Source organism: Gymnoscopelus microlampas (genome assembly GCF_963454915.1).
Source record: "Gymnoscopelus microlampas genome assembly, chromosome: 4".
Lineage (NCBI taxonomy): Eukaryota > Metazoa > Chordata > Actinopteri > Myctophiformes > Myctophidae > Gymnoscopelus > Gymnoscopelus microlampas.
The window spans coordinates 40,589,907-40,617,900 of record NC_139941.1 but is presented as its reverse complement, the minus strand read 5'-3'; the positions used below and the strand labels follow the sequence as shown (position 1 = coordinate 40,617,900).

At 40.2% G+C, this 27,994-nt stretch overlaps 1 protein-coding gene across 2 annotated transcripts; it reads right to left on the bottom strand.

Annotated features, from left to right (window-relative positions):
• Positions 1–195: 195 nt before the first annotated feature.
• On the bottom strand, positions 196–27,703 carry glt1d1 (glycosyltransferase 1 domain containing 1). 2 transcript variants are annotated; one of them, XM_084054585.1, is made up of 12 exons: positions 27,292–27,703; positions 26,155–26,306; positions 24,876–24,981; positions 24,316–24,367; positions 23,289–23,325; positions 22,125–22,181; positions 15,610–15,708; positions 14,946–14,995; positions 9,464–9,507; positions 8,283–8,403; positions 7,074–7,172; positions 196–2,490 (listed from the first exon to the last, which is right to left on the bottom strand). In XM_084054585.1, exons 1-12 carry the CDS (start codon positions 27,357–27,359, stop codon positions 2,338–2,340), a joined length of 1,038 nt encoding a protein of 345 aa, XP_083910711.1. In that variant the 5' UTR covers positions 27,360–27,703; the 3' UTR covers positions 196–2,337. The 2 variants fall into 2 exon arrangements, with proteins under 2 accessions (XP_083910711.1, XP_083910712.1); XM_084054586.1 differs by having other exon boundaries at positions 2,354–2,490; positions 8,283–8,398.
• Between the last annotated feature and the right edge of the window lie 291 nt (positions 27,704–27,994).

The window sequence follows — 27,994 nt, the reverse complement described above, 5'->3', positions numbered from 1 at the left end:
TGTCGGGAAAAAAAGCAAGAGGTAATGACACATCCAGAACTTTGCCGGATGTGACAAATGACAATAGTTGTATCCGTACTGATGAATTATTCAATACATTATACATTTGATATCCAAATACAAATACTTTATATTAAAAAATAATTCAAGTTGAGAGTTGCATGCACATGAAGGAAATGAAACCATTTTATCATCTTCCCTTTCCATCCATTTTATTGAGCACAGCAAAATATATATTTTTATTTTAAAACTTTCTTACAAAACATAAATAACAGTACAAGATGACTCCCTGAATTTGCATAAAATTTGATTGCACCCCACTCATCAATCAGGTATTTGGTTCAAAGTGCTCCATAGCGTACTCTAAATCTGCCAGCTAAGATAAGACTGTATTGTGGATTGTTCTGCATAGACGTGATTTACAGCCTGGATTTCTTTTTGAAAGACTTTGAATAAAGACCCTGGTGATGCAGGGAAATTAAAGCTATTTATACTCCATGTATAAGGGAAAGAGGGTAGATGCTAGATGTGTCATTGTGCCTGGAAGGTTGCCGATTCGAATCCCTGTGCCAATGAATAAGACATGCTTTTCCCCGAGCCTCAACAAATACTGCCGAGGCCCTCAAACTATAGGCACTTAAGTCCTAATGGCCCCGTAGGAGGTGCTCAATGGGCAGCCATAGCACATTCCCAGGTGTGAATGTGTGTAACTGCATAAGTGAAGCATAACATTATTGTAAAAGAGCATCTGTGCTCAGTCACCTTTCCCTGGATGAGTGCCCATCGATGATACAATAGTTAAGACAGTGTGCAATGTACCCAATCTGTCAATTGAACATTACCTCTGCCGTTTGCAAATGCGCCTAATAACACTATCTAAATCTCAACTTTCCAAAGTGTCTCAATAACAATACATAGGGGAATGACATGCCCTCTCTCTTAAAGAAAACAAAAACTTTCCTGGGTAGAATAAGCTTCTAAACTTTACCATCATAAATAAAAATGACTGTAGTGCCCTTTTCTTAGTTCCATCCAATCCCTGTAGCAGGTAGGAATTGTTTGTTTTTAGGTCATAGCTCCTGAAGCTGTACCGTTATGGTACTCACTTTCTACAAACTCAAAATCTAGGATTTTGAGGTCATCCAATCGCATTGGCTAAATGCCCTCCCAGATCCTTGCCTTGATCATAACAGCAAACTCATATATCCATCTCTAACCTAATGCCTAAAACACAATGTAATTCCGAAACAGCATTATAGCTGAACTTAGGTCTGCTCTAGCTGCTCGGCTCTGGCTGTTCACACAATGCATTGTGGGTAGGGTGCTGTTGGTTCAGGACAGGAGCCACTATCATATGTGTATTCAAGACTGTTTTCGACTCTCAGTGTCACACACAATAGACTGCCATGGAGTGTCCGGGTGGTGCCGGAGTAAAATTCCTGCCCACCACAACGAAGAGTGGGGTTTCGTTTCCCTTAGGGCATTGGTTCTCAAAGTGGGGTCCGGGGGGTTACCAGGGGGTCCCCAGCAAAATTAGACAGAACCACTGCCTTAGGGTGCCTCCGGCTTGGCCGTCTGGCGACTCCATGTGTATCACAGGAGACACGTGGTGGTTTTTACACTTTCACTAAGACCAAACAGTATGGGTTGGCAGTGACAGGGACTATACTCATGGGGGGAAACAAATAATTGATCCAAAAAAAAAAGAAAAGGAAAAAGACTTCCATGAATTCCCTGAGTGTAAAGGGTGGGGCTGAGTGGTGGGTCTCTACTCTAAAAGGGTGCATTTATATAGCACCTTTATCCAAGGCGCTTTACAATGATTGTGCATTTACATTCACACACACATTCACACACCGATGGCGGAGGAGACCATGCAAGGCACCAACCTGTCCATCGGGAGCAATTAGCGGGTTCAGTGTCTTGCTCAAGGACACTTCGACACTAACTCTGAGGGAGCCCGGGATCGAACTGGGAACCTTCCGGTTCCCCAGCGCCCGCTCCATAGACATATAAAGGTAGACGCCACCTCCGACTCTGGGGCGTCTGTATCTGTGGGCGCCATTTTTGGGAAGGCAAACTGGCAAAGACACTACTGGCCAACCACAGCGCGTGTTTTCCAGAACTTGCCGGAATCTAGTTGTATGAAAATATAACGGGATATTTTTATACAACTAAATTCTGCCAAGTCCCGGAAAAGACGCACTGGATTGGCCAGTAGTCACTTCCCGAATCTGGCGGCCGCGGATACAGGTCGCTCCAATGAATTGCAGCGGCCAATGAGGTATCTAGGTTTCTATATCTATGGGCCGCTCTACCTCCTGAGCCACTGCCGCCCTACTCTGAGTGTAGAGTCTCAACTAGCCTCTGATAGGTCTCCCTCTCCTGCAATAGGCTGTGATACTGGTCCACATAGAGCTTCCCGTTCCTCACCAGTTTCTCCTTGAGCTCGCCGTCTGACAACAGTCTCTGGGACTGGTGTACAAAGTCCTGAGAGAGAGACACAAAAAAGCATAAACTTGACCAGAGCTTTTTGAAAAGACATGAAGAAAGACATAAGTCTATCTAAAGCTGTTCTAAAACATAACCACAGAATTGAATGAAAGCCAGTATGTTGAGTAAAATCATTAAAATGTGGCTGTCCATTGCTAATTGTGCAGAGACGTCTGTGACTGTGGTTCCAAATATGCCTGTCCAATAGTCCTTTGCAGCATATTCTGATAGCTGCCACCTCCCATTTGCTAATGAAGAGAGAAGAACGCAAACAGAGCTACTGCTACTATTAACCCATTCAATCCGGGAACGCATCTGTGTTATTTTAGATTTCTTTGGCTATTAAAAAATAGCTCAAAAATAGCTCACAGCTGCTATTTTTGAAAAATCTTGAAAATGTGTGCAAATCTTTGAATATATATATTTTTAAAGCGAACATTTGTAACTTACATTTTTGCTTCTGCAGGTCCCCGGAACAACATATTTTTAGATGGGGGTCTGCGGCAAAATACATACAATTTTGGAGGTCCTTGACATGAAAAAGTTTGAGAACCACTGATACTATAATAGCAACAAGGTTTTTAAAAAAAAAACTGTTAGGATTTAGAAGACATTTGTAGAATCTCCAGAAGCAAAGATTTGAGTTAAACATGTTTGCTTTAAAAAATATATATATTCAAAGATTTGCACAAATATTAATCTTTCAAAAATAGCATGTATTCATTGTTTGTCTTGTATGTTTTATTGTAATTGTCTTTTTTTGTTTTCTGTTGTATTTGTAATATAATGTTGAAAAATGTTGTGAAAAGAAAGGAAAAATAAATAAACATATTGTTGAAAAAAAAATAGCATGTATATCTGCTATTTTTGAATAGCCAAATAAATCTAAAAATGACACAGATGCGTCCTCGGTCTTAATGGGTTAAACAACACTGTCACACCAGCTGTCATGGGGGAGAAAGCGAAACGATGAGTAGAAATATAAAGCACTAAAAACACGAGTAATGATCCTATCCCTATGCACAGATTGAGACGTGGCAGTCTCATATGAATAGCCTTATTTGAGTTCATGTGTCTCATTTGCTGGGCCAGGAGGCTGAGAATAGGCTCCAACGGAGTCAAAAGTACAAGCTGTTTTCATTGTGTCATGCAGCTCAGGAGCCAATATCTACTGAAGCAGAGTGCCAGTGGGCAATCAAGAGTTTCAGCCACTGCCAGAGCAACAGGCCACTTCACTTGACTTGACTGATGTGATCATGTCCGAAGAGGCTCTTGGTTGAATATGACTCCAGGGCTTGGCCATAACAACTGTAAATCCTCAGAAACATGGTTTAGAGCTCAAGTTATGAGCAGTGTCCTTGCCCTATAATAACTTTACTCTCGCCTCATATGGTACAGCCAAACATGAAAATGCCATTTTCTCTGTTAAGCATGCCATGTATTTAAAGTGTTTGAACATATTTATTCTTCACAATGTTATCTATAACAGTGGTTCTCAACCATATTTTTCATATTTGAACTGGGGACCCCTCACCCCGACAAGCACTTGGAATTGTAGGAGTTGAGGCATTACATTTAGTTTGATTCGGTTACACAGATAAATATTGTGAAAATAGCAGATCTACAAGCTCACAGCGCCTCGCAATGCGAGGCGTTGTGAGCTTGTAGATTGGCTATTTTCAATTTTTTTGCCTCTTTCTTATATAATTTGACAATTTGGCCAATGATTGACCAGTTTTTATAGTATAGTTTGTTGATTGCAGTAATGCTCTTTTGTCTCCGCCAGGCCGAAAGGCATGGCGAGAGTATGTTTACCCCCTGTGTGTCCGTCCGTGTGTCCTGTCCGTGTGCGACCGCCGACCAGCTAATCTCCGGCACCGTTGGCCCGGTCGCTGCGAAACTGTGCACACACACACACTCCCTGGATGCCAATTCAGAACCTCTGCCCCAAAGTTTTCACTTGGACCTGTTATAGCGCCACCAGGAGGCCGATTTGTGCAAAACCCATTTTTAAATATTACTCCTACAGATTTTATCCAACCGTCATGCAAATCTCTATACTCATGTGATCAATACCTGTCCAATTTTCCAAATATCATCCTCATTGGCTAAGTTTGGCTTCCAAAGTTTGCAGGATTGGTCCGTTTTGAACAAAATGCCTGAAATCATGAACGCAGCTTGCGTTTTCCCTGAAATTTCACACGCACATTCCCACTAGGCTGAGGAAGAAATTACACCCTTTTCACATTGGCCTGTTATAGCGCCACCAGCAGGTCACATTTTTGGAACAAATCATGAATGCAGTGTCCGATTGCCATGAAAGGCCTAAGAAGAAATGGCACCCTTTTCACATTGGCCTATTATAGTGCCACCAGGAGGCCACAATAACGTACCAGACCTGGCGGAGACCTGTGCTCCGAGGAGCACTTTTTCTAGTTTTCCTTTCTTTCTTTTTTTGAGGTATTAAAAAGGTCTTAATTGTCACTTCACTGTCACTTGGGGACCCCCCCCCAAAATCATGTGGGGATAGGGGTCCCGACCCACAGGTTGAGAACCACTGATCTATAACACTGTGTTGCAAATCAAACGAAGACTGCAACAACCAATGAATATTCAGAGAACCAGAAACTAAGTCAGTCCAAAAAAGTGAGGATTTAACCTACAGTATGTGTATGTGTTCAGTTCATGTATGATGTATACTGCAATGATCTTCTGCAATAAAGTTCTGGCTGAGAGAGGCTAGCACTTGGAAGTCTGTCAATAACTTCCAGGTCTGAGGTCGTGGGTTTATCCGGCCCTTGGCTTGCTGCTACCATCTGTGAAGGGTTTCTCCGGGAAGGGGATTTCTTTTTTTTTACGGATCAGCTGAGGGCACGTGACCCTCCCCCCTGGAGACGACTTATCTGATGCCATGACAGCAGACATCAGGCTCGCTAGAGCATGACATCTTCACGCCATCATTCCACACAACTCCCCTCTGCTGACTGTCTGGCCCTAACCTGTGTTTTTTTTCCTTTGTCGCCCCGGACCTCTTCAGGTATCGGGTTCAAGAAACCCCTCGTGGGACTTGTGTTTGTTTGCTTGCCGCCATGCGGTTCCATCAGTATGTGGTTCAGCACACTGTCATTCCATCAGTGGTGTAAAGTAACTAAGTACATGTACTCAAGTACTGTACTTGAGTACAGTTTTGAGGTATTTTTAGTGCAGTATTTCCAATTTTCAGTACTTTTACTTCTACTCACTATCTCAGTGGCAAATATTGTACTTTTACTCCACTACAATTATTTGAAAACTTTAGTTACTAGTTACTTTGCAGATATAAATGATTATATTATAACACATACATTAACCACTTTAGCCCTATACCTGGGCTATTTGAAAATAGCCGATCTATGAGCTCACAGCGCGTCGCGACGCGTTGTGAGCTTGTAGATCTGCTATTTTCAAACATTTTAGCACTAAAACAAATCCACCACTGGTCATTCCATGACGGCTGTGTTTCCGGATTCAAATCAAAACCCCCTGTAGAAACATCTGTCCCGCTTTGTTATATGTTTAAGTACCTTGACAGGGCTAATGATGATAATAATTTAAAGTAGCAGGATCCACAGAATGGTGTAAAGTTGAAGCCTTCTTTGTTTGAAAGAAAAAGGAAAGACAAGATAATGGCAGACCCAACAGGAGAAATCGATCGTAGGAGATTCAGAGAGAACAGACTCAGTAGACCGGGTCTAAGCCTGACACAATGGCATCTGTTATGTTATTAGCTGCAAAAAAAACATCCAGAACTCCACGTCAGTTGAGGTGAGATGAGGGGTTGGAAAGCCAGCATGTATTCCTTCTCCTCAGCTCATTGGGTGTTTGATAAAGTTTACCACAGCTTATCGCTGTACAGTGTAGTGCAGGGGTCTTCAACAGGGGGTCCGGGACCCCTAGGGGGTCATCAGAGTTACTACAGGGGGTCGGCCAAATTTTTGTGTGATATGATTTTTTTCCCCTTAACCACTTGAACCCTAGCATCTATTTTCTGAGTTGAACTTTAGCCAAAAATAGCAGATCTGCTGCGAGGCGTTGTGAGCTTGTAGATCGGCTATTTTTGGCAAAGAGGTATTAGGTGTAGAGGGAAAAAAGAGCAGACCTAGTAAACAACAAAAAAAAGTAATCTGAAACTTTTTTTCATACAATATAGAGGGGGTCCCTGCTTCATCTCTCGCTCAGCTAGGGGGTCCTTGGCCTGAAAACGTTGAAGACCCCTGGTGTAGTGGTTCTGGTCAATAGTGTGTAATATTAGCCTGGCTCCAGCCCGTGAATCGCTAGCCACGCCCATTAAAAAAATATGTTCAAGCGATTCTGGTCTGGTGACGCTCTCATAGGAGGTCTCAGACTCGGTTGAAAATCTGTACGACGAATCGGGATCGGGATAATCCAGTATGAACCAATCGCCAAAGAGTCTTTGAAAAAAAATAACTTTGGCCACGCCCCCATCTCAGAAATCGGCTGCATTGACAGGGCTTTCAGACTGAATAATGGAGTGAAACGAAATGCAAATTCAGGCTGAGTGTCAGGCTAGTGTAATATACCTGAGGAGACGAATACAGCAAGCCAGTGACCTCATGGCGGACCACGGCTGCATTCCCAGGAATGTCCCTGGCCACCACGGGAACTCCCAGGTCCATGGCCTGCCAGATATGCCAGAAGAGACAAGCAATAAGCATAGTCCTAATGTCCCACCTTTTCATGCATTACCGGAACTCATTTAACCCATTCAATCCGGGAACACATCTACAAATGTCTTCTAAATCCTAACAGTTTTCTAAAAAAAAACGTACGTTGCTATATCAGTGGTGCTCAAACTATTTCATAATTGTCAAGGACCCCCAAAATTATATGTATTTGGCCGTGGACCCCCCATCTCAAAATATTTGGTTCCAGGGACGCCCCAGAAGCAAAGATTTGAGTTACAAATGTTTGCACACGGGATCAATCTGAGAAAAAAAACAACAACATTAAAATGTGCAAAATAATGCTTTTTTTTTTGCTCAAATCTAAAAATGACACAGATGCGTTCCCGGTCTTAATGGGTTAAGAAGAGTTCCAGTGGTGTTAAGGGATTTCCATTTAATTCTCACACGCGTGTTTACATTACGTTACGGGAAACCCGAAGGAGGGAAAATCGACATAAAATTAGGCAATATTCAATTAATCAATACCCCAAACCTGTGCAACTCATCAAGTATCGTCTTTGCACTTCCTGTTGACAGGAACGGCAAAGACCTTTGAGAAAGCCTGGGAGCGAGGAGGTTACACAGCACAGGCTCCCAGATAAAGCAAAATCTCACATTCACTTAAACTGTGTTTGTTAAAAGTATGAGAACCTAAGAATCAGGTGGGGCTGACTTAGCTCATGCTTAGGGACTTAATTGTTATCAGTTAATGCCTTGCCAGCAGGTTAGGAAGTGAAAAATGCTAACATGCTAATAAGAGTTTAAACATTTTGTTTAGAAGAGATTACCTGGATTACATATTTGCTTCCCTTGGAGGAATGGAAAGATAGTCAAGCAATTAATTTGGATAATAAACCCCTGTAGTGGTCAGATAACACTGAAGATTGTGAGCCAGGCATATTAAGATAAGGACACCTGGCTGTAAACACTGCTAAATATCCTCATTATATAGCTATAGTTACATTAAGTAAAAGAGACCAAAAGGCATGGCAGGACAACTATTTTTTTTCCTTGTGAAATCATGCTATCATCCAGCCACCGTCATCATGTCCCAAGGATGTTTACCTCCAAGATGGCTGCAGACATGCCCTCTGAGACAGAACTGTTGACCACAGCACAACATCTCTTCATGGCAGCGTGAAGCTCTTTTTGGCTCCTCTCCTGGGCCAGGAACACTCCCACTGTTCTGCAGGAGCAGTGGCGTAGCACAGTGTGTTGAGTGACTCTCAGCGCTCATGTACAGTACCGTAGGCGTGAATGACACTAAACAGCACCGATAGGCTCAGGGCAGGAAACATGGGTGCACTACTACATGGAAAATAAGCGCTGTTCAGACAGAGCACGATCACAATAACTATAACGACAACTATACGAGCGTCCACACTGATGAACAACGGTACGTTCTGAAACAGTGGCACAAACACGCTACGCAGTCTAGCTGTGTGAAGTGAGTGAATAGGATTATGGATAATCTGAGTATCTGACTAATTATTAATTATAAGGAGGCAAGATGAGCGAAAGGGCCTTTCTGTGTGGAGTTTGCATGTCCCCTAGGCCTAGGGTAGTAGGTACCCTCACAAAAAACATGCAGTAATCCTGGTTCTCTATACTGCCTCCCAATGGTCAGCCTGATGGAGGGGAAAGGAACTGGTTGGAATAACGTGTTCCTTCCATGCGCTACGTCCAACGGGGGAAACTCCCCCCTGGCAGGTGATAAGAAGCGGCCTGCTCACTCCTCATGCATTGAAGGAAGCATGAGCTCAGTTCGGGGCTCTCCCCAGGCTGGCAGAGGGAGAGTGGCATCCAGGATTACAGTTTAGGCAATTGGCACTGGGTGAAAAAAATGGGTTACAAAAATCGTGGGATAAAAATAAATACAATAAGGAGGCAAGATAATTTACACTGGTAAGAAGTCCTAACAAGACAGGGCAGCCAGCTTCCTGTCTTGATAACATTGTCGTGGTGGTTAAGCCCTTTGGCTAAAGACTGAGAGATTAGCCAGTGACTTGGAAGTGGGAGGAAGAAAATAGAGGAACTTGACAAGTACTAAACTTGCCTCTGATTTGCATTCTGCTCACATTATCGTGTATGCGAGCAAAGTTTGTTGACATATTTTCTTAGGATAGGATAAAGTGTGGGATAAGCAGATAAGGCATTGGAATTTCTCAAAGGAGCAAAGCTCCTCAAGTTTGGCTTTTCACAAGCTGTTGAACCGATAAGGAGAAAAAAAGAAAATGAAACTTTACCTTTTAGCAACAGTTTCAACTTCATCAGTAAACACAGGATCAATCTGAGAAAAAGAAAATCAATATCAAAATGATAAAGAGAAGTCCAGTCCTAATGTCAAAATGGTGTCATGACAGGATGATGCCAGCAATGACTTAATTGAGGCCATTTGATATACAATAACAATATCTATATCATGACAAAATGACAGTAAATTCTCTGAAAGTCCTGTATTATTCAGAGAATGGGGTCAGGTTGGGGTGGGCACCCAATCTGATTAATTGCAAAGTGGGATTTGCGTGCATTAGCTTGCCCACGGCAAAGTCCTGCATAGCTATTTGGGTCAAAATGCCAAGCAAGCTGCTTCGTTTTCCTCCTATAGCTCCTGTTTTTTTCTGAACTGAAACCTGATATAAGTCACATGCATAAAAAATAAATAATAATAATCAAACAAATCTAATCTTTGCGTTTCTGGTGTAATCTTGGATTATCATACAGTACACACTATAATCATAGCAGTGGACGGATCATCCTTACAGTATATTATTTATAAATTACTTCGGTCAACAGCTAATGTTTTACTGTAACAGCCCTTGGCTGCATTCTGGACGTTTCACGTTTTTTTCATCTGTTTTTACGTCCGTTGACCCCTGTCCAGGACAGACTTCAGACCGCCTCCTCAGGAGACTTGGCTCAGATCTGAACCTATTTGATTTGGCATTAGGATCCCATTGCGACCACATGCCCTTGCTGACGTCGACCCCAGGCAGGGTTTGAACGCACAACCTTCCCCATGAAAGGCGTATGCTCTAAGCGCTACACTAGGGCAGCTCTTGGCCGATTCATGTCAATAGTATTTTAATTTCACTTCATTATGAATATATAAACATTTTAATCTTAGGTTTGACTGAATTATTGAGCAGCAAGCAGGTGGCAGCCATGGGTGAAATTAGGTGTTAATAACAATTTCATACAATATGGGTTTGCTGATTTATTTCCTTAGAAAAACAATTATACGTAGCCCAGGTGAGAAAATCTAGGTTAAACAAGACTCTTCATAAGAAATGTTAAACTTTTAAAAGAATATATTTGCTCAAAGCTAGGCCTACTGTAAGTGATATTATTCTATTAATACATTTTTTTTCCTTAAAAGCTCTATATTCTGATAATAATCACTGCTATGAGGTGGTTGTTCAGTAACAGACTAACAGGTCTCTCCAACTCTTTAATTTTCAGGTGGGTTGTCAATTTCATCCAATCGGGAAAGAGAACCAAATAAAACGTTTCAATAAAAATATTGAAACAGAGGAAAGAGAATCCTTATCAGCATCAGCAATATTATAGTGTAACAGTTTTAATTTGTCTTCTCTTTATTTTGTTTTAGTTTCATCACTTCCAATTAAAAAAAGTACAACCTGGTATACTGTTAGAAGCTGAGAGATATCGACTCTGAACATCACAATTCATAATCTGTATCTGTAATAAGGGGAATTTTGAAGTTGTATTCTCTGAATAAGGGGCCACGATTTCAGTTGTGAATTTCTACATGAAATCTGCTTTGAGCCAAGTTCATTATATTTAATATTAAAGCTATAATCCGGGACTTATTTTCATGAATAAAACATCATTTTGACCCATCTGTATGGTATGTGAATGCAATATAACTAGCACATCTGCAGTGGAGATAAAGCTTATGGATTGTCGGTTAAAACCACATGTATATGATGACTAATAGGAAGTGCGATATGGGTGGTACAAGAATATTCAACCCTTTAAAATTGGTCTAATAATTGTATGTATTGAATATTTTCACCGTTTTGAAATAGTTCACACTACAGTATATGAGCATTTGTTCATACATCAGTTATCACATCATTAGCCCAAGATGGTTTACTGTAAACCATTTAAAAACTGCACTAAAAGTTCTACAGTCATGTAATGCAATAAGCAGGATTATAATGCAAAAGTCATTGCATCAAATGTCAACTACTCTTTCGATGGTAGTAAGAGTATTTGTGTGCATTTTTTTTCTAGTCAGAAATAGGTTTTTCCATAAATTTAAGGCGAACCCAAAAATTAAAGTAAGGAGCTGTGAATAAGGATCCAACATCAGGATCCAACCCCCCCCCCCCCCCCAAACTCCATTTCTCTGGTGAGTGACTCTTCTGTGGCGTTTGCTGTTTCTGTTTTTAAGCGAAGGTGCATTCAGTTTCAGTTTAGCCACACCTCACCAAACCACTACTACTACTCTGTCTGCCCTGACGCCATCCATGATTAAAGGATGTGTATCACTGGTTTCTTTCAAAATTGACCTGAAAAACATCGATCAGGAGACCACAAGAGGAGGTAAATGTCATTTCCCATCGAAAGGAGGTGTCATTCACTGCTACCGTTTTTACTTTTTCTCCTTTGTACACAGTGTTTTGTATTTGTTGATGACATGTATTATTGTGTTAATTCTTTATGCTATGTTGATGAATTGAATACATAGGATCACAATGGAAACACGTTTTTTTGTGTGTTTTCAATCAATAAAAAATCAATTGAAAAAAACCTTACTGGTCTGTAACTTTTAGTATTTTGGGTGTAAGTGTATTCATGATGTGTCATTTGGGCCCACATTACATAGTAGTGCATTTAGGTATTTTCAAAGTAGAATATATATTGCACTTTTACTTTAGCGCTAGGTATATACTCTTAGTTGCTTGTTTTAGAAGAGAATGCACTTAATACTTCTGGTGATTATTAGTTTCGTTCCCTACCTATGTTGAATGCACTTATTGTAAGTCGCTTTGGATAAAAGCGTCTGCTAAATGACTGTAATGTAATGTAATGTAATGTAATGTAGAACCCAGATGCTAATTAGTGGATTTTTATATTTGCTTTGTATCTCAATAATTCATTACTTGGTTACTTTGAACAAGAAAGAAACCCTAAACTTTTAGCAGTGTTGATTTTGACAGCACATTTTGATTTAGTTTTAGTCATAGTCTTTTGAATCAAATTCCATGTAGTTTTAGTCATATTTTAGTCATCTGAGATGTTTTACTGTTAGTCTAGTTTTAGTCGACTAAATATCATAAGATTATAGTCGAATAAATCTACAGTTCATTTGGTTGACTAAAACTGCTTTTGGCGGTGCCTTGATGCCGTCGTAATGGCTGATTTTACACTTGGCTGCACTGAAAATAGCCGATCTACAAGCTCACAACGCGTCAACAACGCCGATCTACTGTACGTGTGAGCTTGTAGATCGGCTATTTTCAATGCGCAACACCTGAACGCAACCAAACATAAAATGACTTGTCTTTTAGTTCTACTGGATCTCTTCTCCACTTGTCCCTCTCTGACATTTTAGTCTAGTTTTTATTTGTTGACGAAATTGTCAGTACATTTAGTCATAGTTTCAGTCATCATAGCTTAGTTTTTATTTTGTTTTTATTTCGTTTTCGTCAGTGAAAAAAGGTAGTCGACGAACATTTTTCGTCATAGTTTTAGTCGACGAAATCAACACTGACTTTTAGCGAGGAATATTTGTTTATTCTACATTAGTTGTCCATCTAAATGATTTCATAAAATAGTAATACATTGTGTAGTTTACTTAGCATAAGTCAAACCCATAGCTTCCCAGCGTCTTCCACATACAGTATGAAGGGGTCAGACAGCACTAATACTACACATATTTGCAGAACACAGTGATTCATGCAGGTCTACATGAATCAAACCGACATCTCTGTTTTCACTGAGCTTTCTTATCAAACAGAGACACAAAGCATGGCAGAGTAGGAGCAGATGCATAAGCCATCAGCGGAAACAGCTAGTGGCACACCCCTGGCCAACTCTAATCAAACTAAAACAGAACATACCTTCTAGTTTGACACCACTGTTTAGAGGAAGATAAAAAGAAACACGAGGCTTGAAAAAAAATAAAAAAATAAATAAGGCATGAAAGATACTTCAATGTCACATAAAAGCAAACCAGAGGGGAGGGAACAGGATAGAGACAAAAGTATGAGAGAAATCAATGTGAAATGTCCTAGAGATGAAACGAGGTGAAAAGAACAGGCACTGAGAGAATGTCAAGGCTACCACTGATGGTCACAATGCAACTGCAATGCTAAGCAGATCGATATTCAAGCATCTGACATAAAAGTATAATCGGTTCGACTGAGAAAAGACGTGACATAAACCTTTAAAGGTATCAACACTCCCTCCTGGGTAATAGCCTTTGATTGTCTGTCAGGTTTGCTTGGTGATGGCATTTGACTGGCTGGCTGGCTACGTGTTTTGACTGCAGGAAAAAAATCCATAAAGTGATTTGTAATTTTGCAAATTAATTCAAATTTAAAATATTGATTCTTCAAATATATTTTGCTCGTATAATTACACATATCCTGCAAAGTATGTGTAAATACCAATAGTTAGTGTGATTCCACTAGCCTAATTTCATTCTGCATTGGAAAGGAGCATGATAGGAGTTTGACTTTACCTATAATTGGGGTCAAAGCTTTCTTGGCTGTAACTGACATCAGCAGATGTCCTGGTTGGTCCACAGACTGACTAAACCAAAGTGAGGTGGCTCTATTCAGGCTTTGCGTCAAGTCAAGCAGCATGACAGCACTGACTCAATCAGGCACTTAAAGGGTAATTACACTCACTGTTTCAGGGTGCCTGCCTACTTCACAAATGAATGAATGAATAAATAAATGAATAGATAAATAAATAATCAATCTTTGTGTGTGCGTGTGTGCGTGCGTGCGTGCGTGCGTGCGTGCGTGCGTGCGTGAGGGAGGGAGGGACGGACGGACGGGATGTGTGTGTCCTGTCCTTGTCTGTTCAAATTTCTATCCGCTCAACACAATCATCATCGTCTGTTTTTACGTCTGGTAGACTCCCGTCCAGGACAGGCTTCAGACGTGCCTCCTGCAGGAGACTTGGCTCAGATCTGAACCCATTTGATTTGCCGTCAGGAGTCTCTGACATAAAAAAGTGGGCAGCAGTATAAAAATGTACGGCAATACAAAGTCACTTTTACGCCTGTTTTCTTTCTTTTTTTCTGTATAATATCGTTTCAGAAGTGTCAAGTTTAATTACTCTTTAAATCAATTAAAAAATGAGGGAAATTGTATAAAAAACAAAAAGTTAATAGACCAAAAAAAGAGTAAAAACATCATGCAGCATGAATCATAAATCATACATCAGTCTGTCAGTCAGTCAGTCAGTCAGTCAGTCAGTCAAGCCTAAAAGGAAACAGAGATAACACTGTTGCTGACCAACCTCCCTCCCCTGTCTGCAGTGCAGACGACTGCCATCCCCTCTCAATGTCGGCCATAAGGCCAGCTTAACATATAATGCTGTTATCTCTGCTACATCCAATTAGTAGACCAGTGGACTCTCTAGGGCAGAATGCTTGGCAACTTCCACAAAACAGACAACAAACTATGCAAATAGAGGAAAACATGACAGCTATGCAAACAGACCGGTGGTGTTGTGGGTACTAACCTTTGGTCCAATTATGACCAACACATTCAGAGGATTCTCACGATGCCACTCTGAAAGACAGCAATAGATCAACACATTGGCAGCAATGCAATGCAGTCAGCCCAATAAGAACATGTGGGAAAACACTAATCAGCAGTGACTCTGGGTCAATCACTCAGATACAAGTTGTTCGTAGTGTTTGTTTGAACCTACGTGGGGTACCAGGTGGGTGGAACAGTTCAGATTGTGTCTGTTAGATACACTGTAAAGTATGCTAAATTAACTTTCTAATTGTTTCTTTGAAAGTTCTTGTTGGTGTTCTAAATTTATGTAAAACCTCTGTTGTTCCTTTCCCCCCCAAGGAAGTGCAAACATTATTTTCATTATTTATTTTTTTTGCCAAGCCAGCCAGGAATGAAAGGCTAATCCTAGAGGTTCTTATGCTTTTGCCAATCAATAAAGAAATCACCAAGTATAATTTTGTCTTTTTTTATTCAGTTCTCATTATCTAAAATGTACTTTTAGGACTTGTGTGAAAATCTAGGTCACATTTACTCAGAAATATCGACAATTCTAAAGGTTTCCCAAACTTTAAAGCTCCACTGTATACATCTTCCAATAATGGATGTACAGTATAAACATTTCGGAAATAATCAAATAAACTCTCGCTATAAGGCTGGTGTACCTGAGAACTCCTCCACCAAGAAAAGGGGGTCCTTGACTCTTCTCAAGCCACAGACCAATAGGAAAACATGCAGCTCCTCCACTTCCTCGCCGCTCACACCTGGGGAGAGGACAGACAATAAAACGATAGCACCACAATATCAAAACACTGCATAATGAACATCCAAACTGCACCAGCAGATAATGAAAGCAATTCATCATCTAAGGTCGTGAGGAAAATAAGACAGCTAGTGACTAATGCTCTCGCATAATTCTCTGTTACACGCACCGAGCAGGGAAGCGGTCTTCTGATATCACTGGATGGTTGTAGCCTAGTCAGAGAGCACCATGGGCGTTATAAACACATGCGCATCACATGTGTTTAAACTGGGTGGCCAGCCGCTCTACACTTGACTATGTCCGTCCGTATGTCCGTTTGTCCGTTTGTCCGTTATGTCCGTTTGAGCCCGGATGTCCGTTTGAGCACGGGCTTTAAACAGCTATAACTCCAGTTCGCAGCATGCCAGCAAGTCCAAATTTGGTATGTGGACTTACACCACCAATAGGGACGAGCATTGATTGCTGAAGCCCCGCCCCGCCCTATTATAGCGCCACCAGGAGGCCACTGGCTTTAAACAGCGCTTTACACAGCTATAACTCCAGTTCGCATGCCAGCAAGTCCAAATTTGGTATGTGGACCTACACCACCAATAGGGACGAGCATTGATTGCTGAAGCCCCGCCCCGCCCTATTATAGCGCCACCAGGAGGCCACTCATCAAAGGCACCGCTTCCTTCACACAGGGTGCGATTTTTTCTTTGCAGATTGAAATATAATTCTAACTGCATTAAACGTAGTTAGGGGAAACTACCCTTAATTGAGGACACTGGCAGGACTAAATGAGCTATTTTGCCAGATAATCCCAATTTTCTGTGCAATCCTCAAATTAGTGGGGAACTAGTGGACTTGCTCTATGCCAGCAACTACCGTAGAATACAAGACATTCCAATGCCAAATATAGAAAAGTGCTGATCCCAATAATCCAGCAATGCACTAATCAGTTTGCGTTGAGATTGAAGAGAATACCGTTTTTTTCTGCTTTATTTAACCAGGAAGTCCCGCTGAGACATGAAATCTCTGTTACAAGGGAGACCTGTCCAAGATCAACACAAAAACACAGGAGAACATGAAGCAGGCAACAAAGAAATGTTCTTTATTAAAATTCTGTGGGGACCCAGTCATTCCTAGTTCAGTAATTGCTCTGGGTACTTTGAGAAATAGACACCTCTTTGTTAGATACTAGAGGCAGTAATTTCAATACCATCTAAAAAATAAAGGGTCGAAGATGTGTAATTGAAAAAAACAAATCAACCATCCTCACCCTTCTCAGTGCCTTGGAATGCTTAAAGAAAAACTCAGTTTCTTAATGTACAAAATCAGTAGAGTATCACATCTCTTAAGGTCTACTCTGGCTCAATATAAATACTGGCTCAATATAAACACTAACAAGTGAACAGATCAGGTGCACATCAGATGCCTGATACGAGAAAGTGCACTTTTTCATACCTATACATACTTTCTTTCACTTACTTCTCTTTTGCTAAACTAAATTGCAGTTGCTCTCTGCCCTGCTGTTTTGTTGGCAGGGTTCCACATTTCCTCCTGATAAGTCTGGTTTTAGGACGTGAATAGCATGTCTATTCCACACATTAAAAAGTGTGAACTTGCTAGGTTCCATTGTCAGGGTTTGAACAGGCTAATCTGTCAGAATTCTTAGGGCTTATCTATTATTAATGACTACCAACCACATTTGTAACTAATATAGTGTATTAAGTTCTTTTGTATATTAGATTAGGGCACCCGCCCTACCAAAAGTCTGTACACGGCCCTGAAGCAGATCCTTCCCTGTTTGAAACAATAGAATAGAGGGTTTGAAATATCAAGAAATCCATCTTTTAAGGTTGTCAGCGACCCAGATGGATGAACCTATAGAAGGTTGGAGACTGACACCTGATGGTTATGCTGGAGAACCACTGTTTCAGGAACATATAAGCTCATTACCAAAAAGAAAAGCAAAAAAACAACAACACCACCATACACCACGCACGCATACACACACACACACACACACACACACACACACACACACACACACACACACACACACACACACACACACACACACACACACACACACACACACACACACACACACACACACACACACACACACACACACACACACACACAGAGAGAGACGAAAGTGAAAATAAAACACCAACAACATAAACAGACACAAACATATGCTTAAAGGGATTGTAGGCAACATTAAGCCTAAATTTTAAAAATATTTATGTATATATATTTTGCATTTTCTCCCCTCTATCAGCCACTATATAATGATGCTGGGGTGTTTTCTTGCATTGAAACACAGTCCTCTTTCTGAAATCCGTATTTTCCCTACTGTTTATGTTATGTCTGTCGGGACGTAAATTAACGCACGCATGTGCGCGTCCGTGTCCGTGGTAACTTTTTACTTTCGGTTTTAAAACGCTCTCTAACTTCTTTTTTGAGGCACAGAATTTACTTTTAAGTTAGCGTGTGGATAGAATTTAGTTGTTTAACTTCATATATGTAGTCAATTTATCGTGAAAGAGCCTATTTAAAAATATAAATTCAGAGAACCAGGAGGGGCGGGCAGTTCCGCGAATTGTATCCCAATAAGGCAACCTATTTTGGGCATGGACGGTTTATAAGTCCCCCCTGCGTCACCCCCTGGTGGTCGGGGAAACGAACTGCTGGAGTGGCGGTGTTTGACAACATTTTTTTTCTTTGATTATATCTGAACTCGCCTACAATCCCTTTAAAGCATTGTGTGCATCAGGTGAAATCCCCTGCTGGCAGATAAGACTAGATCAGGAGGTTAAGGCAGATTTAAAGCATCTTAAAATGACAAAGTGGAGTCTGACCCTGATCCCAGGGGCCAATTGTGTAACCTAAATGTCTCAATAGAAGAGCAGGGAGACCAAATACAACCATCCCAATTGTATAAGTTATATTGTATTAACATACTCTACCATACAGATTGAACAAAATATTGTTTTATTCAATAAGAAAAGTGACATAATACAACTTTAACATCCCTACACTCATCTGTTTTAGGATTGATTTGAACATTTTACTAATTATTCTTTAGGCATTTTGTGGTTGGCCCATAATTACATGTTTGATGTATTAACCCTGTACAAGTCTGTACACAGTCTGAGATCCTCAGGTGGGAACCTGCTGGAGTTACCATTAGGGGGCAGGGCACCCCGACTCTCTGATTATCTTAATGTTTTATTTCTCTCACTACACGTTATCATGTGCTTCTTTTAATTTGGTTTCTCATTTTATTTTACAGTTTTATTTAAAGTGTGTTGTAACCATATTTTGATAAGTGCTTTATACATAGTTATTAATATTGTTATATGAGAGAAGTATATGCTCAGTCCCCTGCTAGTTACTTCTTTTAGTCAGTTGTGTGTATGCATTTATCGGTTCCTGTCAGTTTATTTGACAACAACAGCCATCGTGTGACACACAAACAGAGGCTAAAGAACACACATCAAAGCTTCCAAACAACATTACAGTGTTTGGAGGAATCTACAGGGGGGATTAAGCCTAGTTTATGCTTCACTGATACTGAGAATATGTCATTTTTTGTCGAGTGGCATGTCAGTCACACCTTTTCTGAACTGAAGCATAAAGGAACCTTTAGATGTTAGACCTGCTCTACACCTTCACTCGACTCATTTTGATCTCTTCACATGCCAACTCAACTGAAAACTTAAAGAGAATGGTGTCATGGGTAATTTGATTAGAACTGTGTTGATATACAATACTCCTTGCAGACAGAGTCACTCATGCCCTTGGTGCGTTCAATTCTTCTCCACCCTTGAGAATTGCCTGCCTGTATCTCATGTAGCTCCCTGGTGTTCCACAGTGCTTTCTCACTTTTACCAGCCTACTCTCCCCAAGACCAGTCCCCCAACTCCCCTTAACCCCACCCTAAGGCACACAGCAGGAGGCACAAATGCAACACATACTAACTTGGTGCCTTTGATGGACCTGCATATTCTAGATTCAAGCGTAATTCCTGCCTACATGCACACGCTCACACACACATGCACACACACACACACACACACACACACACACACACACACACACACACACACACACACACACACACACACACACACACACACACACACACACACACACACACACACACACACACACGTACGTAGGGGGGCTGCCTTACTTCTGTCTACAGGAGGAGGTCTTTGGTAGAACACCTCTGAGCTACTCTCTTTCAGAATAACTTTGTTCTCTACGTTCAAAGATCCAGTATGAATATGCCTAAGAAAGCTCACATGTATATTGTACATACATGGTGAGAGATGTCATTATTTGCCAAACATAGAATATGTCAGAGCATGGATAGACACACACACAGGAAAATATTGTGTGATAATATATCACACAAGAGATTTTAGCAAATATGTTTCTTCAGATTCAGAATATAACTAAACCAAAGGAAAACAAGACAGCTCACAGCTGGGGAAACATAAATAGGCAGACATGACAGTGTCCCACTGTCCCACACTGTGTCTGAAAGCAAAAGGAGGATGAGAGTTGACAAGAAAGAATATTGTAACAGGAGCTGTTGATTCTGTGTGAGTCTGTGTGTTTAGTCTAAGGAGGGTTGGAAAATGACTGAAGTTGAAAAGACTGAATAATAATCATTTCTGGAGGCAACGATGGGTGTTATGAAAAGGTCCAATGAGGATAAATGGAGCAACTCATCTGGTAAATATCGCAGAGCATCAGCAGACATGAAAATGTACAGTGATAACCACAATAATGCTTGAAAACCAACCATTCCTTTGTTTTAAAGGTTCTATGACATTCGTTTTCACTTTTTCTATTTTCTATGTTTTTTGGGGGCTTTTATGACCTAAATTACATGCAAAAAATCTGAACTTTGAACAATCAGTGGATTTTCTGTGGTCTGGGGTTTTCTGAATAATTAGGCTGAAAAGTAATCTGAGCTTGGCCATTGGGCAGTGGGGGGGGGGCGGAGCAGAGGCGATGATTGACAGGCAAAACCCCTCAATAGCGACACCCGCAGGCAAAGATTTCTTTTTTCATTGCAGTTGAAAAGGCTTTAGAAATGTGAGAGAAAAACACCTAACATGGATCACTGGAGTGGATTTTTTTGTTAAAACTTTTTATACACGTTTCAAGGACCATGACAAAGACTTTTAATGTGTGGTAAAACTGAATGTCATGAAACCTTTAAAAGGACTTCGCTTCACATTACTAATACATTCTGACCCACTTGTAGCTGGCTGCTTGACTGGTGTTAGTTGATTGGCGTCCACATTTTGGGCATATTGTTATAGGCAACATCTTTCAAAAATAGCCGATTAGAGATTCCAGCTGTAATGCCAGCCTACATACACACAGGCATATTCACACACACACCGTCGCACGCACGCAGCTATTTAAAAAAAAATCTGAATAGAGCTTAAGTGATTAAGCAAAATGTAAACTCACATGGTCAAGTGGCACATGTACACACCATGTTTGCAGCCATATATTTTCAAATTATGACAGACCACTATTCTTTCCTCCAATTGTGATCACAAAAATGCAATAGTGTAGACCTTTTCTCAGTTTTAACGAATTAAGTGACTCTGGGCAATTAGTATTACTGCCACCATTGAAGATGCATAGTGACAAATGGTCCAACACCGGGGAGCTATTAATCAAGTGCTGTGGCTCTGCCTGAGCTCTGATATACCTGCGCTGGAAGCCTGCCCATGTGCGTAAGATGGTCTGACTAATGTCATAAATTTTTCATCTCTCGTTCCACCACCTCAAAAGATATCTATTGCAGCCGGTAATCATTATGTGTAGATTAGACTGTAGTCTAATAGGGACATCCAGGTCAAGGTTTAATGCCCCATCTCCTTAAATTATATTTTTTAGTAAGGCCGGTCTAAGCGGATATTCTTTGAAAACACGGTTGTATAGTGTGTGTAAGATGTATCATGTTAGTTGCTGTTATTAGTTGTTACAATAAATGCGGCATGTTATCTAGATCTAGAATACGCTGGATCAGTGGACAGCAATGATAGATTGAAACTGGGATACAGTGAGCGATGCTTTCGCGGATGGTAAAAATGGCTAGTGGTGCTGCTGTTAGGAATTCTGGGACCTCAGCCTTGCAATTAAACCATCCCAATGTACCTATCAAAGTGCGGTCTACTTTCATTCTTCTGAGTGGCCTCCTCCATATTGGGGCTCAGCTGAAATTACTTACCCGTAGTACTTACAGTAGAGCTAATGGCAAGAGACTTGCCATTAGCGAAAGAAAAACGTTTTTTTTTAATGGTTTTTGATGGTCTAAATTAAATACCAACATAGTTGACCATTAATCCCTCAAGAAAACTGCTGTTAGAAGAACAAACCAATGAGTATCAATACCTGAGCTCTTCAGGAATTCACTCCAGCAGAATTTCTCAGCCACTTCAGTCTGGATGCCTTTATAATCAAGGAACATAAAATTTGAAAGGCAGAGAATATTCAGGAAATATGTAATTACCTCACAGCAAAGCTTAAAAGTGATTTATACTTAGTTGAGTGCCGGTGTTGTGCAATGAAAATAGTCCGTCTACAATATCTGAGTTGTATTTTTGGTGTGCAACACGGCGCGCAACCTAGCATAAATCAGTGGAAAGTGGAAACTGCTAATTAGTTATGCCAGAGCAAGTAAATACCCATTGATGGCATTTAATCAATAGGTCATTAGTTTTAGTAGGTGTAGTTATATATTTTATGTTAAAGCTAATATCTAGTTCAGTAAAGCAACTGTGAGCACATCTAACCTGTCTAGGCCAAATGTTGCATAAAACTACTGCATTAACAAAAATGGCTAGCAGCACTCTGTACAGTTCTCAAATTAATATGAATAGAGTATTTACCATTAGTTGCCCCAAAAAAATCTTTTTAATAAAGTACTGGGAGCTGTAATCCAATGTGCGCATATGCACAAAGCTAATATTCCAGATCTTAGCCTACATGATGGGACTAAAACTGTAAATTAGATATAAAATTGTTCTGCCTTTTACACTAAAAGTGCCCTCTTGAAGCAGTCTCCATTAATAAAAAACAATTAGAACGACCTGCTGTAAACCCCTGTAATGTGTGTGATGAAAAGCACTGCACCGATGGCAAGCATGAATAATAATGAGGATCAATTAGTGCAAACTCAGGCTGGCCAAGAACTCGCCTCTATGGAGTAGCACTATTTGCTATGTAATGTTACTGGTGAAACACAACCTGTATGACCTTGTTTGTATTTTATTTGTATTTATTCTCTGTTACGTTGTTGCTGTCTTGCTTTGTTGTGCTGTTTACTCGTTGCTTTTGTTTGGAGGGACTGCATGTTGTCTTTTGGTTTGTTTTGTGATGTGTAAAAAAAAAGAAAAAAAAGAAAAGGGGTGAATTTACATGCAATGACTTTTGCCATTATGCTATTTAATTGTCCCAAAAAAAGTTTTTAGGGATGTCCTGCATGGCATAACAGCCAATGATAATAGGGGGAAAACTATGAATGATGATTATTAATCAAAATAGACAACAGTTTACCTTGGGGCTGGACATGTACTTCACTGCTCTGCGACAGCTGTGGAGTTCACAATAGAAATGTCAACTTAAAAAGCAATCATAATAAATACATTGAAATGCTTTACATTGAATAATAACTGTAGGCAACATTCTTTTCTTAATTCAGTGCCTGTGCATTCGGCTAGGACAAAGTGGCTTTCCTTCTTGTTATGCCAAACAGCGGAGAACAATTAACAGTCCTAGCACTACTCAAAATGTTTTTGCTCTGAATCCCCACCTTAAAAAGAAGGCAGACGGGGAAGAAGTCATCCCTAAATGCTGGAGATGAGCCCGCAAAATAAATCAGGGGTGATGGAAAGGAAATTGACTGGATGTTATCACAGTAAGTTGCGTTAGATCCATCTCCTATGTGTGTTTTCTGTCTCAATAAAAGGCACAGCAATGCCTCTCGGCACCTGTCCTTGCCTGCCTGCTGTCAGCACTAAATGACAAAGATAAAGCATGCCATTCTCCTCAATCTGTAGCCAACAGGGAATATCTAATCTGAAAACATGGTAATACTGTTTTAATGCCACACTGTTATGGGACGGGGCAGGATATTGTGTTTGCGTAGTAAAAAACCCTTCTGTTTTATTTATTGGGGCTGTCAGGGCCCGGCTGTATGTTGTGAAATGTGCTGTAAAAATTGAATTGAAAAACATATTTCACTCTCACTCACAATGATCTCGAAGTGTCTTGCTATTTTTTTGTTAGCTTTGTATATATAGGGAATTATAAAGGTGAACATAATGGGGCCAGATTCCGTTCTACATTAAAATTCCATTGTTGTCTGTCCCTGTCTAGCCTGGCAATCGTAGAAACGCTGCTGATTGACACCAACAACCTTTAGATTACAGTGGTCTGAGCATTTTCAAGTCCAGCACTTAGTGGTGAGTTTCCCCCCCAACTTACCATTATGGTGGTAAATTTAGTAACAGCCCCAATAAGCCCATCGTCTACACTAAGTGCACTGGTCTATTCAAGAGTATAGTAGAAAACATTAACATACCAAAAAAACCTCTGCAGCTTCTTTCAGTTCATCAGTAAATGCAACAGCAAACCTGATCCAAATACATCAAAAGATACAGTATAACATTATCACACATATAAGGGTAAAATGGCACTATAATGAAACAACTGAATAAATATTCAGGTGAATTTTGACCCTTTTCAAAGCAATGGCATTAAGATTTTGAGATATCAACAGAGGATAAAAAAGGCACAATTAACAGTTTTAAAATAAATCTGGAGGCTGTGATTCACTAGGTGAGGGTGGTGAAGCTGCTTGTGGTAGGGGGTTGGATTTAACCAGGATATGATCAAAATACAAACTGTCAGTGTCAGCTAAACGGTCAGGTTGATATATATTTTTTAATTTAGAATATGTATATGTACATACATATCACAAGATTCAATAAATTGTATTCATCAAATGCTCATACATATATTTGCAATGATTCATTCATTGTCACCAACATGATTGTCATTATAATTATTAACCTGTTTTACACTAAGCGTGCATGCATCTTTCTTCACTATTCTTGAGATAGTAACTTGCATCCACATCACCTGGCTCTCTGCAGCACCTGCTCCATAACCACACGCTTCTGCTCAACTTTCACATCTTCATTTATGTCTGTTCCACCAAATATGACGCCAAAGGGCACTTGGACATCTGGTGTGAAAGGTTGGACATAAAACACAAAGTTCTTGACAAAATGTGTGACACTTAAAGAAAAATCAACTCAACTTTTTTCAACATCAGCTCCCCATATGTATCCTAACTAATGCTCATGATAGGATGATACCATTGCTGTACACCCTCTCATGTGTAATAGGTGGACTGCGATGCCGAACAATGACATCATCGGTGGTAATTTAAAACAGGGGAAGCCACACTGTTGTTAGACCCTGTCTTGTTTTTATTGGTGTAACAACAGTGGCATCTATTTCAGGTTGCTACATTAAAGGTAGGGTAAGTGATATTTTTTGGTTAAAACAAAAAGTATTTTGTTAAAAGGTTAAAATACTATATTCTGATAGTAATCATTGCTATAGATTGTTTGTTCAGTAACAGGAGTCTCCCCGTCTCTCCAGCTCTTTAATAAACAGAAAATACATTTTTCGGTAGGTGTCAAAATCTCAGCCAATCAGGAGAAAGTACCCATTTTTAAGCTTAATTTGAATAGTGTTCCAGTTCGAATTTTGCATGCTCATTTCTTAGTGTCATCACTTCCAATTTCACTTGTTTAATCTGTATCCTGATTGAGTTCTCTGTCCTGGTTGGATAAAATTGGAAATGAAACTGAAACTGAAACGAAAATGCATTTTCTGTTTAATAAAGAGCTGGAGAGACAAGGAGACTCCTTTTACTGAACAAACACTCTATAGCAACGAGTACTATCATAATATAGAGCTATTTAACAATTATTTTAAACAACGCAAATCACTTACCCTACCTTTAACTTTCCAGAAAGAGAAGTGCTGTAGTTTTGCCTTGGCTTGGAATCCCCACCAATGAGGTCATTGGTCAAATTTCCCAACTATCCACAGCCCACATGTGAGACACCGAGCATTTTTCAAAAGAATTCCATAAAAAAAAAATCCAAAAAAGAAGAAGTAAGAAGTAGTGAAAATAGCAGATCTACAAGCTCACAACACGTTTGGGTCTCGAGCGAAAAAGTTTGGGAACCACTGGGCTAACTGATAAAGTGTTGTAACAGCTGTTGCCGATAGCTACGTTGTACTTTGCTGTCATTGTAGTTCTCCATCTACAGTGAAATGAGGTCTAATTTATCTATAGTCTATATATCATCCACCAGATCTACTTTTCAAAGAGGGTGTTCACCTAGGAGAAGTCTGCCGGCCTTAAACAGGTGTATGGCCACTGCACCCTCAAAGGCTGGCTTTTGAGTTATTAGGGTCGCCACTTCAGCAGAAGACTTGAACTCTGAGACGTCATAGAGCTCACAGGTGTGACCTGCAGATTCAATGTGGGCCCTGAAATGAAATGAGATTTACAGTATTCAATGTGCCAAAAACAAAAATCGTAAACAATTATAAATGCTTGTAACTAGAGCATGTTAAATGATCCTTCATCATTATCCATATAACTCATTCAATCCCTTCATCATGACAAAAATCTGCTTACAACTTTGAGCTGGCTTTAGAAAAAAATAATAAAACATTGGTTTGTGTTAGTGATTTGCTTTACCAAGCTAATCTGTTTTACAGCTGATTGCGCTCTAAAGTCCGTGTCTTAAATGATCTCTAGGAAATCCCACATCAACTATGTTACATGTAAGGATTGTCACCAACAGCCATATTACATAAACCTCGACCATTTGACCCAAATAGTTTATTTTTATTTTTGTATATATCCTGTTTGTTTTGTTGTCCATATTCAATACACATTAATTACAGAATGTCTGTCAACGTTAGCTGACAGACAGCTACACTACTGATAACCTTGTGCAAAAATGCCTAAGCCCAATATACAATACAAATTACAAACCCAAGCTTATAATACGCAAACTAAAGTGTTGTAACAGCTGTTGCCTATGTTGAACTTTGCTGCCATGATCTTCCATCATGTCGGATTAGGACAGTGAACTTGAGTTACCCTAAAAGGGCTTTAGTCCTTTTAAGGGAGGACTAAAGGACCCCAATTGAAACAAGCCACTGGCTTCCTTGGGCTTTTTAATCCTATTTAGTTTACCTTGTATTTAAACTGTACTTTCATGTGCTTTTTTTCTGCAAACTTCTAAATAAAGTATTCAATCCATAAATATTCAAAATCCTTTTTCACAAAGCATTTTTTTACACTGGTCTGATCTAGGCTTTATGCCCACATGTTTTAATGTTTTCTTAGCTGTTTTTTTAATGGTGTGATGATTCTTTTTTATGCGTTTCCTTATTGTAGCACTTTGAGATTTTTACAAATGTAAAGTGAATTATAAATAAAATCCATTATTATTATTGTTACCTGATTCTGTCTGCTGTAGTGCAGTTCCCAGTCTTTGGACTGAGGCAGGCAAGAAACAGTAACCTCATTATCTAATTATGACTCGTTGCTGACTAATCAAGTAGGCTACTGTCTTTACACATTCCTAGTGAATATACTAGGCGGAACCACAGGAACCTGTTATATATAGACAGGATCTCTGGCCAACGCGCATAACATAACTGCCTGCGGTCTCTCACACGTTTCCTTCCTGACCATATGATATCCCATGCTGACCAGTTAGCAACGTCACTAACTAAATGAATTACAACAGCAGATCCACAAGCTGAATCGCGTCGCATCCGCGACCATTCATGAGCTTGTTGATCTGCGACTTTCGACGAAGTGCCAGGCTTTAGCACAGAGTTGGGCTTAGTTTTTAGCCCTTCGGTTAGCAACATTAGCACGCTTGGATTGTTAACATGTCCGTCTCCTAAATGGTTCCCCCGGAAACAAGAGATTGGATCGTGTCAGGAAACGTGTACATTGTTTTTACGGCCTATAATGTTTTAGACCGCACATTGTTGTGGTCCTTTTAATGTTCGGTCTCAAACTTGCGTACACGATTAAATTCATACCAAGTCAACGACAGAAGTTATATTGTTGTCAGCTCAGCTGGTGGCATCGTTAGCCCTTATACATGACTGTCATGAATTAACTTCAACCTGGTGTTTGCACTTTCTCT